The sequence below is a fragment of the Schistocerca cancellata genome, chromosome 5 (assembly GCF_023864275.1).
Source record: "Schistocerca cancellata isolate TAMUIC-IGC-003103 chromosome 5, iqSchCanc2.1, whole genome shotgun sequence".
Lineage (NCBI taxonomy): Eukaryota > Metazoa > Arthropoda > Insecta > Orthoptera > Acrididae > Schistocerca > Schistocerca cancellata.
In genome coordinates this window covers 146,644,543-146,660,858 of record NC_064630.1, presented here as the reverse complement: position 1 = coordinate 146,660,858, position 16,316 = coordinate 146,644,543, and the positions used below count along the sequence as shown (strand labels likewise).

The 16,316-nt window shown below is 38.9% G+C and overlaps 1 protein-coding gene across 1 annotated transcript in view; it reads left to right on the top strand.

Moving 5' to 3' along the window:
• LOC126187415 (nucleoporin Nup43) overlaps positions 1-16,316 on the top strand; it is a 215,863-nt gene that overhangs the window by 150,031 nt on the left and 49,516 nt on the right. Inside the window, exon 5 of the mRNA XM_049928482.1 lies at positions 4,184-4,332. Coding sequence (XP_049784439.1) covers positions 4,184-4,332 — 149 coding nt within the window. The remainder of the gene's footprint in view (positions 1-4,183; positions 4,333-16,316) is intronic.

The following is a 16,316-nucleotide window of genomic DNA, read 5'->3' as shown; positions in this document are numbered from 1 at the left end:
TTATTCCACAACAGAGAAAGAATTGTTAAGTGTTATTTATGGTATCAAATACTTTAAATGCTACTTGTATGGTAGGAAATTCAAGGTCATTACAGACCACGCAGCTTTAAAATGGTTGCTTGGGTTAAAGGATCCATCTAGTCGTCTCACGCGTTGGTCCCTATGTCTTTCCGAAATGGATTTCGAAGTTATCCATAAACCAGGCAAAAAACACACGAATGCAGATTGTCTAAGTCGGAAAATAGCACTTTTGGAAGCAACAGGCCGAGATACTGAGGACTGGAGAAAGGCACAAGATGAGGATACAGAATGCAAAAAATATGCATCTCAAAAACAATTTTGCTTTGAAGATGGTGTATTATGCCGTAAAACAAAACTTGGACCGCGAATTGTTGTTCCCCAACACCTTAGACAAGAAATAATGGCAGAGGCCCACGATCATATCCTTGCAGGACACGGTGGACAGCGGACAACCGAAAGACGTGTAGCAGAGCGATTTTGGTGGCAAACCAGAAAGCAGGATGTTGCGCAGTACGTTCGTAATTGCATTGCGTGCGCACAACGAGCTGAACTTTCTCGTTCAAAAATACCCTTACAGAGGCTCCCCGAGGCTTCATGTCCATTTCAAATCTGCGGAGTGGATCTCTACGGGCCATTTCATAAAACACCTGCTGGTAATAAGTATGTTCTTACAATTATAGATCACTTTTCACGCTATCTAGCTATGGTGAGTCTCCCAGATCAGCAAGCAAATACAGTTGCCCAAGCTTTAGTTAACAACTGGATACTTAAATTTGGCGTACCTGAAGCTATTATCACAGATCAGGGATCTAATTTTATGTCTGAACTAATGAAACAGCTCTGCCACTTACTAAAAATACGCAAATTACGCACAACTCCGTTACACCCTCAGTGCAACGGACGCACAGAAAGAGTTCATCGGACAATTGGCAAGATGCTTAGTTATTATATTAACGAACAACATTCTAATTGGGATACGTATTTACCAATAATCGTGTCGGTATACAACGCCAAAACGCATGACGCAACTGGCATGTCACCTTATGAAGTGGTTTATGGGAGAAAAATGCCGTCCCCTTTTGATGTAATCAGGCAGAAAAACGGAAAAGTCGGAGAAACAGTAAGAGATTTCAGTCGAATGATGAAAGATGTATGGAAAAAGGTTCAAAAATCTAATACAAAGGCTTTGGAACGACAGGAAAGATTAGGTAATACCCAAGCTAAATATCCAAATTACAAAATCGGTCAGTGGGTTATGCTTTTAACTCCATACGTTGCAAAAGGAAAAACAAAGAAATTTGTAACAAACTACAGAGGTCCTTATCAAATTATTGAGATCACGTCACCAGTCAACGTTAAATTGCAACTGCCCACCCGAACTACCATTGTCCATGTAAGTCGTTTAAAACCTTTTAAGGGCGCTCCAGATGTAATTCCTTCAACAATAGTGTCTGCTTTTCCGAAGGGTGGAGGAAGTACCCGAAAAGGAAAAAGAGTGGCCACGCCAGCACAACATACAGACATGGCACCATACAATCTTCGACCAAGGGTGCGAATGTCCTAGTTGAATCATAGTAGACTGTGGATAGTATACAAATGTAGATAATTAATAAATGATAATGGTTTATTTTTTTAAGAAAAAAAAAAAAGGTTGAACGTAGATTGATGTAGATCTTGTAGTTAACAATATATTTCCTCTTTTCTTTATTTTTGTTTTTTACTAGGTTCGTAGGACCATAACCATGTTGTTTGCTTTTTTCAGAAAACGCCATGCAAAGCATTTCCTACACAAAACCTATCCTCCCTCAATGACTCCCTTAACAGTTCCCTTCTGAAGTCATTAGATACGTTCATAAACTCACAGCAAGACAAAATTGATGCCAATGTTATAATGCAACATGTTTTAAAATTAAAAGGTGAACACAAAACTAAAATTATAATGCTAGGAACGGGTATATCTGGAACCTTTGTGTTGGTGTTTCTGCTTTGTACAGTTTTCTTTTATTTAAGACGAAAAAATAAGCCAAATAACAATATACCACTTCATCAAATCCCTGTTAATTGGATACCACACTCTTAACTGGTGTACTTCAGTAGTTACTTTTGAGCATTAGTGTATTAATTTTGTTTATTGTACTTCATTCTTCATTAAACAGTCTCTTGTTAAAATAAACAATACTGTAGAATAGATATTCTTGCATTAGTATAGCGTAGATTAAACAGCTGTTGCTATGTAATTTTCTAAGTGAAAAATCTATTTTTTGTTTATTCATTCTCATCAAGATTTGTTACTCTTATTATAACCATTTATGTGTAAACTATGTGATTCATGAGCGCACAGGGCTTTTATAAAGTGCTACAGTATTTTCAACATACTTAATGTGATGCATGTGTAAGTCGAGAGTTTTCAGTGCTTGTGTTTTTTCCGTGTGAAGAGTGGAGGAATGTTGAGTGGTAAATTCGAGGGCGAATTTCTCCGAAGGGTGGAGGAATGTTGAGTGGTACTTAAGTAAATAAATTAGTGAAATCAAAGTGAATGTTGAGTGGTACTTAAGTAAATAAATTAGTGAAATCAAAGTGAACTAGAAATTAGAATATAAATGGAAAACTTGGTTTAGTTTGGAGAGCTACATACTGGCTCACAGCGGGCCGAACAGCAGAGACAATGACCGTGAAGTCAGCAAGTTCCACATAAGCGGGCGCTGTCGATTCAGCCGTCAGGGCATCGCCCGACCGGCTCACGTGTTTCTCAGTTGTCGTATGTGAGCAAAGGCCCTCACCTACATCCCAAGAGCCAATGACCGACGTTAAGAAGATTCTTCGAGAAGCTTTTCAACGTGACAGAAGAGGCAATGACCGGCTCACGTGTTTCTCAGTTGTCGTATGTGAGCAAAGGCCCTCGCCTACATTCCAAGAGCCAATGACCGACGTTAAGAAGAATCTTCGAGAATCTTTTCAACGTGACAGAAGAGGCAATGGCCGTGAAGTCGTTCACCTCCAGTAAACTGAAGTGAATAAATACGCGAGACGCAGTGGGCCCGGGGGATGTAGATGAAGACGAGAGGAAGACGAAGGCGAAGACGGAGACGAAGACGGAGACGAGCGACGAAGAAGACGAAGAAGAAGCGTAGCAGTTGTTTTAAGTGAGTTTCGGTGCTGAAGACCGTCATGCAAGAAGAGACTACCTCATGCACAGACGCACCAAGTCCGCCGCTGTAATGGAATAGCAAGCAGCAGCCTCAGTGTCAGAAGAAGAAGTTAAAAGGTATTTTGAAGTCTGATTTTACATACCCGGGTGACTCGTGAGGACGGGAAGGAGACGGCCTCACTTCAGCAGTCACCTGTGAGCTGGGATGAAGACCTGACAGCCGAAGACTGGCAAGCGGGAGTCCGTGGTTCGAGTCCGGGACACTGGCCTTCCCCCGCCGCGCCGCTCTGCTGGCCGACGCACAACACACGCGGCCGCTTAGAGAAGAGAAACACTGGGACGCCACATTCAAGGTATCACCATCCGATGCACGACGCCGCTCGCAATAATTAAACAGGCCACCTCGCGCTGCGCGTCTCCGGTCAGCTGGGCGAGACGGCGACACGAGATACACACCGCTACGCGTAATCAGACGCCGCCGCCGCCGCCGCCGCCGCCGCTGCCGCAGCAGAAGGCTACGCAAACGACACGGCTGCCGCTCTCCGAACCAGAACGTCCAGTAAGATAACAGCTGTACGAAACTTTCAATAAAAGTTATCTTTTGTAAAAATGATGTTTCATTCGACCTCATACCCGAGCCAAGGAAGAACCCACCCTGCCCACATTTTGTAAGAGAGAAAAGTTTATTTATTTAATATTTTCACCCTGACAGAATGCTTGAGAATGCTCATCCTGACAATTGACAGCATCAAAAGAGAAAACCCAGTTACATTGAGTGACAGAAGTGTCACATTTAGTAACACAGCTGTTACATTTGATGTCAGAAGCCGTAGTAGTTGTTACACCTCATTGTTTAATACCAGGTAACTAGAACTATGAATCACTTCTGGCCTGCCCATGCTACAGTTATGCCACAATGCAAGTGATACCTGCATCTGTTCAGACATGCTTTCATAACAAGACATTGAATGAAATTAACTTTTTGCTAGCCAATAGTATTCTTGTACTTTGCAGATGAAGCTGACAGCAGTACACTTCGATGTGTTTGCTTCCTTAAACACAGTGAAATTCTTACTGGAAATTTGCGTGGCATACTGAAAATTTGGGACTTGAAAAGTTCAACTGTTAGGCCTACCATGTCATTCACAATGCCACATGAGCAGGTACGTATACAGTTGTTTAGATGCATGATATTGGAGATTATCAGTTATCCATTCTGATTTTTATTTAGCTATTTCAAATATCAAACATTTTTTGTAGTAATGTATACTGTGGTAACTAGATGGGGGCAGCAATGTCAATAGAGGCAGTTCCTTTTTCAGCCATGAAAATGATGTAAAACAAAATAGCGGGTGATCAAAATGTCAGTATAAATTTGAAAACTTAATAAAGCATGGAATGACATAGGGTTTTATTAGAACCATCCCATATTGCTAGACGCATGAAAGATCTCTTGCACGTGTCGTTTGGTGATGATCATGTGATCAGCCGCCACTTTCGTCATGCTTGGCCTCCCAGGTCCCCAGACCTCAATCCGTGCGATTATTGGCTTTGGGGTTACCTGAAGTCGCAATTGTATTGTGATCGACCGACATCTCTAGGGATGCTGAAAGACAAAATCTGACGCCAATGCCTCACCATAACTCCGAACATGCTTTACAGTGCTGTTCACAACATTATTCCTCGACTAAAGCTATTGTTGAGGAATGATGGTGGACACATTGAGCACATCCTGTAAAGAACATCATCTTTGCTTTGTCTTACTTTATGCTAATTATTGCTATTCTGATCAGATGAAGCGCCATCTGTCAGACATTTTTTGAACTTTTGTATTTTTTTGGTTCTAATAAAACCCCATGTCATTCCAAGCATGTGTGTCAATTTGTACCTCTCTTTCTACATTATTCCGTGATTTATTCAGTTTTCAAATTTATACTGACTTTTTGATCACCCGGTATGTTGCGGAAGCTCTGTAATATTGATGATTTTCATTATTGTTCTGAAAGTATTTTTCCATGAACTGCAGTATACAGAAAAGTACCTTGAAATTCATACAGAGGGTGAGTGAAGCTTGCTCTGCAGATGAGATGGAAAATGTATGGTAACTTAAGTATAATTTATATAATTTACATGGACACACTGAGTTCCAAAACTTATTTTGAGAGGGTTGTAGGTGGTAAAATTGTGGAAAAAAATATAATTGCATTATTTGGTGTTGATAAATTCCGTATATTATAGCTATCCATTTACTGTAAATAATTATCCACAGGGTTAAATAACAGTGTACATTAATTTCATGAACTAGTACAACATTCTTTCTGTGTGGACATCGGAGTTTAACTTTCAGTACTGAAACAAACTTGCAGCTTTTGTGTGCAAGTTTTAAATATACGTTCTTGTGTATAGTTGTCATTGGTGATCTTAGATATCTGTTCTAATGAGGTTGCTCCTTATGACATCCTTGCATATTTGGGAAACTCTCTGCCCTACTTGCTGTGGCATAAAGGTATCTGCTGGCGAACTCCAACAGCATCACACCATCAAAGGAGTATCTCAACAAAATAATAATACAGCACAAGCAAATATACAGGGTGCTACAAAAAGGTACGGCCAAACTTTCAGGAAACATTCCTCACATACAAATAAAGAAAAGATGTTATGTGGACATGTGTCCGGAAACGCTTAATTTCCATGTTAGAGCTCATTTTAGTTTAGTCAGTATGTACTGTACTTCCTTGATTCACCGCCAGTTGGCCCAATTGAAGGAAGGTAATGTTGACTTTGGTGCTCGTGTTGACATGTGACTCATTGCTCTACAGTACTAGCATCAAGCACATCTGTACGTAGCATCAACAGGTTAGTGTTCATCATGAACGTGGTTTTGTAGTCAGTGCAATGTTTACAAATGCGGAGTTGGCAGATGCCCATTTGATGTATGGATTACCACGGGGCAATAGCCGTGGCGCGGTACGTTTGTATCGAGACAGATTTCCAGAACGAAGGTGTCCCGACAGGAAGATGTTCGAAGCAATTGATCGGCGTCTTAGGGAGCACGGAACATTCCAGCCTTTGACTCGCGACCGGGTGAAGACCTAGAACAACGAGGACACCTGCAATGGACGAGGCAATTCTTCGTGCAGTTGACGATAACCCTAATGTCAGCGTCAGAGAAGTTGCTGCTGTACAAGGTAACGTTGACCACTTCACTGCATGGAGAGTGCTACGGGAGAACCAGTTGTTTCCGTACCATGTACAGCATGTGCAGGCACTATCAGCAGCTGATTGGCCTCCACGGGTACACTTCTGCGAATGGTTCATCCAACAATGTGTCAATCCTCATTTCAGTGCAAATGTTCTCTTTACGGATGAGGCTTCATTCCAACGTGATCAAATTGTAAATTTTCACAATCAACATGTGTGGGCTGACGAGAATCCGCTCACAATTGTGCAATCATGTCATCAGCTCAGATTTTCTTTGAACGTTTGGGCAGGCATTGTTGGTGATATCTTGATTGGGCCCCATGTTCTTCCACCTACGCTCAATGGAGATACTCATACGGGATACTCTACCTGTGCTGCTGGAACGTGTGCCTTTACAAGTATGACACAACATGTGGTTCATGCACGTTGGAGCTCCTGCACATTCGTACGCTTCTCAACAACAGATTTGGTGACCGATGGATTGGTAGAGGCGGACCAATTCCATGGCCTCCATGCTCTCCTGACCTCAACCCTCTTGACTTTCGTTTATGGGGGCATTTGAAAGCTCTTGTCTACGCAACCCCGGTACCAAATGTAGAGACTCTTCGTGTTCGTATTGCGGACGGCTGTGGTGCAATACGCCACTCTCCTGGGCTGCATCAGCGCATCAGGGATTCCATGCGACAGAGGGTGGATGCATGTATCCTCGCTAACGGAGGACATTTTGAACATTTCCTGTAACAAAGTGTTTCAAGTCACGCTGGTACGTTCTGTTGCTGTGTGTTTCCATTCCATGATTAATGTGATTTGAAGAGAAGTAATAAAATGAGCTCTAACATGGAAAGTAAGCATTTCTGGACACATGTCCACATAACATATTTTCTTTCTTTGTGTGTGAGGAATGTTTACTGAAAGTTTGGCCGTACCTTTTTGTAACACCCTGTATGTATTAACACATATCATCATAAGCAAAATGCAGACCTGTGAACTATTCAAAACATATATTACTATGAAGTGTTGGTAGATTAGTTTCAGAACCTACTGCATCTACCTAAAAATGACATCAGAACAAGGCACACATCTTGGCAGTGTTGAAGATGCTATAAGGAAAGATGATGATTGGAACTGACACTGAAGAACACTGTGTGTTTTGTTGTTGTTGTTGTTGTTGTTGTTGATGATGTTCCCCTGCACACCCCCTCCCAAGTCTATATTTTTATTTCTTCTCCCTGTAGTATCAATATCACATTCCAGAATCCACAACTGCCAAATGTGTCCTAGGTGTTCCTGAAGCCAACTATTTGGGATTTTCTTATCTCCCACTTTCAGGCATCAATCTTTTCCATCATACATCTTAAATATTTTATTTCCACTGTTAGCTCCATTAGCTCCAGTTTGTATTCTGTTGACAGCTACCACATTTGTGCAGCTGGGTTTTACGGAAGTCAGTCTGTTCAGGGTAGCTTCATCTTGACCTAAGAGCATCTGCAGAATTTTCCAAACGCAGAAAGGGATTTTCGTTAATCTTAGACATCTTATTATTTCTTGTGGAATGTATTTTGTTCAGTAACTCTGACATTGTCAATCCTTTGATGTACTTAAAATGAAGAATTGTCTCGTCAACATGCCATAGACTCCCGTTTACAGCGTAACTGCTCAAAAACCAACAATTTTCTCAATTCTCCACTTCATGTCACTTTTATTGAAAAATGTCTGATTTAAAATCATATGCAATTGATGGTTTTATATCTTTAAAGTTGGACTCTGAATAGCTTTGCCAATGACTTTTGCCACAACAAGTTGAGCATATGCAGTGGCTACCAGCACAGTTTTAAAACAGTGTGTCTCCCTGTAAACTGGATGTTAGATTAAAACTGTATGTCATATTGAAACTTTAACTTGATTCCTCTGTGGCCATATTGTTAATATTTTGATGTTGCCTGTAAGCATGTTTTGTTGTAGACAGCATTCTATTTTCTAAGTTTCTGTTTAGGGCCAACTTGGTCTTTTCCATGGGAGCCCCTCTGCAGGGCAAATGCTCGTACTGGCTTCAGAAGGACACAGTGGCAGAATTTGTTGAAGTGGTTTTCTTTGTGATTGAAGCAAACACTGCATAGAGGAAAAGTGATTTTATGTATTCATATGCTTTTTTTTCCCTTTGCCCTGTTGGATTCGTCTTGTATATTTCACTCTTCACTGTTCTGCAGTGTGGTTCCTTGCGTAGTCAAATGCTGTACGTTATATGCTGATTGTGTTTGGCTTAATTACACCTACTTTAAGTTGTCTGCCACTTACAAGTGAGACTGTATGGCTGAACTGTGTGTGTGTGCATGCATGCACCATCTGTAGCAGCACATAGTTTTGAGAAATTAAGATAATACTCAGAGGTGGGAAATTGTCACTTTTAGAGTATTCTAGGTGCGTGAGGGAGTGTTGAAAAAGTGGCTGAGTGCTCCAATTCCCAGTGTACTCATTTTATGATGTTTCTACCACCTGCCCTGCTTCTCCAACATGTTAGCTGAAACAGATATATAAAGTCGGTTCTTTGTGTTCTTTAAAAATGTATTATCAACACTGAATAATACCCAAATCTCTCCCTGTCATTTTTGATTCAGCATAGGAATTGGACATCATTTCTTGAGTGACAGGTTAAATGAATTATGAGGAAACTTCTTGCAGAGGTACTTGAAACATGCTTCGTCTTCGGAAAAGTCTTTCACAAACTGTTTTATTAGGCGCATCTTAATACATAGAGGTGGTATAATAGTAGAATTTTGTAAGATACCCTGGTAGTACGTGCAAAGAGAAGAGCCAAAGAGCTATTTACAATAGTTACTATGTATACTAACCAGTGCAACAACTGCCACTAAAATTTTCATCTTAAGTTTTTATTAATGAAATATTATATCACTATTACAAAAAGGAAAGTTGCTACTCACCATATAGCGGAGATGCTGAGTAACTTATAGGCACAACAAAAGGACTCGCGCGACTAAAGCTTTTGGCCATTAAAGCCTTCGGCAACAAGACAGACACTCACACACACTCACACTAACACAACTCACATGCACGACTGCAGTCTTAATGGCTGAAAGCTTTAGTCATGAGAGTCCTTTTGTTGTGCCTATCTGCAGCTCAGCATCTCCGCTATATGGTGAGCAGCAGCTTTCCTTCTCATAATATTGTTACATTCCATCCTGTATTGTATATCAAATATATGTTATTAGATTCACTAAAATTCTTCTTTCTGTTCTTGAGTGCTAATTATAAAGTAATGATGATTGATGGTGCTGTTTTGCTGCCATATTAGGGTCCAGAACACTAAAAAACCCAGTTGCATTACAAAAGCTTTTTCAACATTGTTATGTGTTATTGAACTGAACACAGTCTTTGGCCATTGCAATGCAACATCTGGCTGACAGTTTCCTGCCCCTGTTGTCATTGTCCCTGTAGTTTTCCTCCAGCAAGTGGAATTTATTACTTTTTACCTGATACAGAATAATTTCCTGTGATTTTAGCAGTTGGAATGTCACTGCAATAATTCAGTACCTGCTTCACTGGCTGCTGTATAATATAGTCAGTCCTATCTGACCTCTCTTGGTCAACTCTTGTTCTTTTGTGACCCTGACGGTATTAAGTATTGAGGCCTAGGGTGTCTTTCATTTTCACGCACTTTAATCGTCCTTGTCTTTGTTTGGCCTATTTCTTCAATTTTCGAAGTGATGGACCCCTTCTATTTTTTTTCCATCTTCACAATATCATGTTGTCATCTTTCATCCTTCATCATCACCTTTCTGAATAACATTCAGAATTGTAATTCGAGGATTTATCTTCACACCAAGGTGATACCATAGACAGTCGACCATGAACAGTGTTGAAGAATAATTCCACTGGCTGCAACCATAAATTGCATTCAAATTCAGTGGGCTGTCATTCAGAAGATAATGGTGGATCAGAGCGCCTAGAAATTCAACAGTTCGTACAAACCTTAAACATCAAAGGATTAAACCTAAACAAATCTCGTTCTTCTCGACACACAATGTTGGCTCCTTGTGCCAAGCTGAAAAATTAATAATCATCACTGACATCATAAAGAAACACAAAATTGTAAACATAGCTCTTCAATCAATCAGAAACTGTGATCAAGGCCATCTAGAATCACAGGGATACCGACTTTATAAAGGAATCCCTGGAAAAAGAGTACTGAAAAACTGTCCACAATTTGGCAATGGTTTCCTTATAGATCTGAAAGTTATCGACTCTGTCATAGAATTCAAATCTCAGTCCCCCAGACTTGCAACTCTAACTTTGAAATCTGCAAATAAGACATACACAATTATCAATGCACATGCTCCCACCAATCAGAAAAATAATACTCTGAAGGACAAAGAAGAAAGACAAATTTTTGGATCTCCTGGATCAAGTCTTAATCAACATTCTTCCATCAAACATAAAAATTCTCCTTGGCGACTTAAATGCTCAACTGGGGCAAGAAAGAAGATACAGAGATATCTCTGGAAAATGGCCAGCACATAAATCGACCAACAAAATGGTCAAAGGTTAATTGAAACTTGTAGAAACCATAACCTGGTCTCAACATCAACATGTTTTAAGAGGAAACCTCACAAATTAAAAACCTGGAAGCACCCTGATTTCCAAAAGGTCAAATGGCAACTGGACCATGTATGCATGGTTAAATTTCACCATTGTGAAATCTACAATGTCAAAGTTTTAAGGGGTGAAGACTCAGGGTCAGACCACTATGTTGTGAAGATCAAAATAAAATTAACACCAATGGTAAGGAAAAGACATTGGGAGGGGGGGGGGGGGGGGGAACCTAGAAGAAAATTCAACCCAACCGTCTTAACAAAAAATGATGAATACACTAGGAAATCAGGTGAAGGGTCTATCAGCTATAACACACTAGAAGAATTAACCACCAAATTAAAATCCGTAGCAGAAGAGTTGCCTCCAGTAAATCCCAGGAAGAAACATGAGTTGTGGAATGCAGAATGTGACCAGGCATTAGAAAGAAGACACCAAGCTTGGATAAAGTATCAAGCCCAAAAGTCTGAAGAATCACATCTAGAACTAAACAAAGAAAGTCAACCCATAAATCGTCAGACAGACAAAATGCAAACATCTTAAAAATACCCTAGAAAAGACAGAAGAGAACTTCCAGAAGAAACGGTCAAGAGATTACTACAAAACCTTTGGGAGATATCTTAAAAAGTATGAGTCCCCGACACTGATGCTGATAGAGAAGTCAGGAAAGTTTGCGCATAGTAATCAAGAAAATGCAGAGATCCTTGCAAAGGCATGTCGTGAAGACCGTGTATTTGCAGAAAACTGGAACAATGCTGGAAAACCTGTAGTAATAAATCTCCACCGACATCTAATTGAAATGTGGATCACAGAGAAAATTCCAGAGCACTGGACCTCAGGAATAATCTGTCCATTATTTTAAAAAGGATATAGAACCAACCCAGATAATTACAGAGGAATAACCCTTCTGGACAGCACATACAAAATTTTCTCCCGCATAAATTACTTTAGGATCAAAAATGTTCTGGGGCCACAACTTGGAGAATATCAAGAAGGATTTTGACCATACAGAAGCTGCTCAGACCAAATTCTTAGCCTGAAACTAATAATGGAGTATTACAAGTATAGAAACAAACAGTTATTCATCTCATTTGTAGATTTAAAAAAAACATATGATAGTGTTCATAGACCCACACTTCTTAAAATCCTTAGATAATCCTGCTACGACTCATTCAGCTAACTTTAACTAACACAGATTCAAAGGTAAAGTTTAGAGAGGAAATGTCAAACGCTTTTACAATGAAAACAGGACTCAGACAAAGTAATGGATTGTCCCATTAGCTTTTTTGTGTGGCTCTTAATTACATCATGATAATCTGGCAAAAAGAAAATCCATGTAAAATTGGAGGAAAATCAGCAATAAGAGCAAACAGCATTAGCTCTCTTCAACCTTTGACATGGAAGAAATTCGTGCTCAGAACACAAGTCTCCAGAAAATTTCCTTAAGAATAGGATTACAAATATCCTTTGAGAAAACTGAAACCATGTCAATGAAACCTCTTTGTATATATAAAATCTTCATAAGTGATAAAGCAATTAACATAGTTCTAAAATTTAAATATCTTGGACAAATTATTTTGCACAACTTAGGTGACAAACCAACATGGATAAATAGAACCAACAAAACGAAAAAAGCACAATTTCTAACCTGGTCAACATATAATAAGAAATGCATGTCAATAGACACTAAGATCAAACATTACAAAACTGTAACTCTTCCCAAATTAAAAATGACAGAAGAACCAATCGACTCCTCAAGACTGAACAAAGAATTATCAGAACATGCGTCAATAAAAAATACCAGGTTGATGGATTCTGGAGAATCCTCCCTAATGAAACTGTCTGTTGTGAGATTGACCCAATCACCAGCACAATGAAGAAGAAAAGAATCTCATATTTCTTTCATGTCTTAAGACTGCCTGACTACAGGATTTTAAAACAACTAGTGAGGAGAAGTCTCGGAAAAAAGGCAGGAGGTCAATGCGTCGAAGAAACTCAGCAAGATCTTGAAGCAGTTGGACTTAGAATTACTGATGCAGAGAACGAAAACAAAATTGACTCTCTGCTTATGAATCATAAATTTGCAGCAGAAATGACACACAGAAGACCCTCAGAGATTTCAGACGAGTTAAGAAAATTGCATTTGGAATGAACGAATGAAGTAGTACTGGGCTGAGTGCAAGAAGCAAGTGGTCCAACTTCAAAGAGAAAGAACATCGAGTGACTCAGGTGGTCCAATGTGACCAATCAAGTTATAATAATAATTATAATAATAATTATTATTATTTCTTTACTTTCTCAGATGTTAAGTCTGGTTAAAAATGGGAAGTGACGCGGACCTTGATCAAGCGTCACTTCCTTTTAACTGTTCGGTATATGTTATATTGCATTTAGGAACTTTCGGCTAATTGAACATGTATCAATAATTACGGATTTCTGTAATTGTATATATAAGTTTGGATGTAGCTGTATTGCATTGATGTACTGGTGGATATTGTGTGGTATGACTCCTGTAGTTGATAGTATAATTGGTATAATGTCAACTTTATCCTGATGCCACATGTCCTTGGCTTCCTCAGCCAGTTGGATGTATTTTTCAATTTTTTCTCCTGTTTTCTTTTGTATATTTGTTGTATTGGGTATGGATATTTCGATTAGTTGTGTTACTTTCTTCTTTTTATTGGTGAGTATGATGTCAGGTTTGTTATGTGGTGTTGTTTTATCGGTTATAATGGTTCTGTTCCAGTATAATTTGTATTCATCATTCTCCAGTACATTTTGTGGTGCATACTTGTATGTGGGTACGTGTTGTTTTATAAGTTTATGTTGTAAGGCAAGCTGTTGATGTATTATTTTTGCTACATTGTCATGTCTTCTGGGGTATTCTGTATTTGCTAGTATTGTACATCCACTTGTGATGTGATCTACTGTTTCTATTTGTTGTTTGCAAAGTCTGCATTTATCTGTTGTGGTGTTGGGATCTTTAATAATATGCTTGCTGTACTATCTGGTGTTTATTGTTTGATCCTGTATTGCGATCATGAATCCTTCCGTCTCACTGGATATATTGCCTTTTCTTAGCCATGTGTTGGATGCGTCTTGATCGATGTGTGGCTGTGTTAGATGATACAGGTGCTTGCCATGTAGTGTTTTCTTTTTCCAATTTACTTTCTTCATATCTGTTGATGATATGTGATCTAAAGGGTTGTAGAATTGGTTATGAAATTGCAATGGTGTAGCCGATGTATTTATATGAGTGATTGCTTTGTATGTTTTGCTAGTTTCTGCTCGTTCTATAAAGAATTTTCTTAAATTGTCTACCTGTCCATAATGTAGGTTTTTTGTGTCGATGAATCCCCTTCCTCCTTCCTTTCTGCTTAATGTGAATCTTTCTGTTGCTGAATGTATGTGATTTATTCTATATTTGTGACATTGTGAACGTGTAAGTGTATTGAGTGCTTCTAGGTCTGTGATACACCATTTCACTACTCCAAATGAGTTGGTCAATATTGGTATAGCATAAGTATTTATAGCTTTTGTCTTGTTTCTTGCTGTCAGTTCTGTTTTCAGTATTTTTGTTAGTCTTTGTCTATATTTTTCTTTTAATTCTTCTTTAATATTTGTATTATCTATTCCTATTTTTTGTCTGTATCCTAGATATTTATAGGCATCTGTTTTTCCATCACTTCTATGGAGTCACTGTGGTTATTCAGTATGTAATCTTCTTGTTTACTGTGTTTTCCCTTGACTATGCTATTTTTCTTACATTTGTCTGTTCCAAAAGCCATATTTATATCATTGCTGAATACTTCTGTTATCTTTAGTAATTGGTTGAGTTGTTGATTTGTTGCTGCCAGTAGTTTTAGATCATCCATGTATAGCAAATGTGTGATTTTGTGTGGGTATGTTCCAGTAATATTATATCCGTAATTTGTATTATTTAGCATGTTGGATAGTGGGTTCAGAGCAAGACAGAACCAGAAAGGACTTAATGAGTCTCCTTGGTATATTCCACGCTTAATCTGTATTGGTTGTGATGTGATGTTATTAGAGTTTGTTTGGATATTAAGTGTGGTTTTCCAGTTTCTCATGACTATGTTTAGGAACTGTATCAATTTAGGATCTACTTTGTATATTTCCAATATCTATAGTAACCATGAGTGGGGTACACTATCAAAAGCTTTTTGGTAATCAATGTATGCGTAGTGTAGTGACCTTTGTTTAGTTTTAGCTTGATATGTCGCCTCTGCATCTATTATCAGTTGCTCTTTACATCCTCGTGCTCCTTTGCAGCAGCCTTTTTGTTCTTCATTTATAATTTTGTTCTGTGTTGTATGTGTCATTAATTTCTGTGTAATGACTGAAGTTAATATTTTGTAGATTGTTGGTAGGCTTATTATGGGGCGATATGTAGCTGGGTTTGCTGTGTCTGCTTGATCTTTAGGTTTCAGATAGGTTATTCCATGTGTAAGTGTATCAGGGAATGTGTATGGGTCTGCAATGTAACTGTTAAATAATTTATATCTAAAAAGAAAGATGATGAGACTTACCAAACAAAAGCGCTGGCAGGTCGATAGACACACAAACAAACACAAACATACACACAAAATTCTAGCTTTCGCAACAAACAGTTGCTTCATCAGGAAAGAGGGAAGGAGAGGGAAAGACGAAAGGATATGGGTTTTAAGGGAGAGGGTAAGGAGTCATCCCAATCCCGGGAGCGGAAAGACTTACCTTAGGGGGAAAAAAGGACAGGTATACACTCGCACACACACACATATCCATCCGCATATACACAGACACAAGCAGACATTGACATTGACATTGAAAATGTGTCTCATCATCTTTCTTTTTAGATATATTTTTTCCACGTGGAATGTTTCCCTCTATTATATTCATATCATTAATTTGAACCCAACAATTACGTTTGTTAAATAATTTAGTTAGATGTGAATGTGTTGAGGTGAACTTCTTTAGCCAGAAATTTGCTATTTTGTCATTTCCAGGGGCTTTCCAATTGTAAGTAGAATTAATTGCTCGGGTGACTTCATGTTGCAAAATTATCACTTCAGGCATTTGTGGTATCGTCTTGTATGTGTCTGTTTCTGCTTGTATCCACCGTGCATGCCTGTTATGTTGTACCGGGTTTGACCATATGCTGCTCCAGAAGTGTTCCATGTCTGTTATGTTTGGTGGATTGTCTATTTTAATGTGTGTGTTATCCATTGTTTGGTAAAATCTCTTTTGGTTTGTGTTGAATGTTTGGTTTTGTTTCCTTCTATTTTCACTTTTTTTGTATCTTCTAAGTCGTTTGGCCAATGCTTGTAATTTCTGCTTCTTT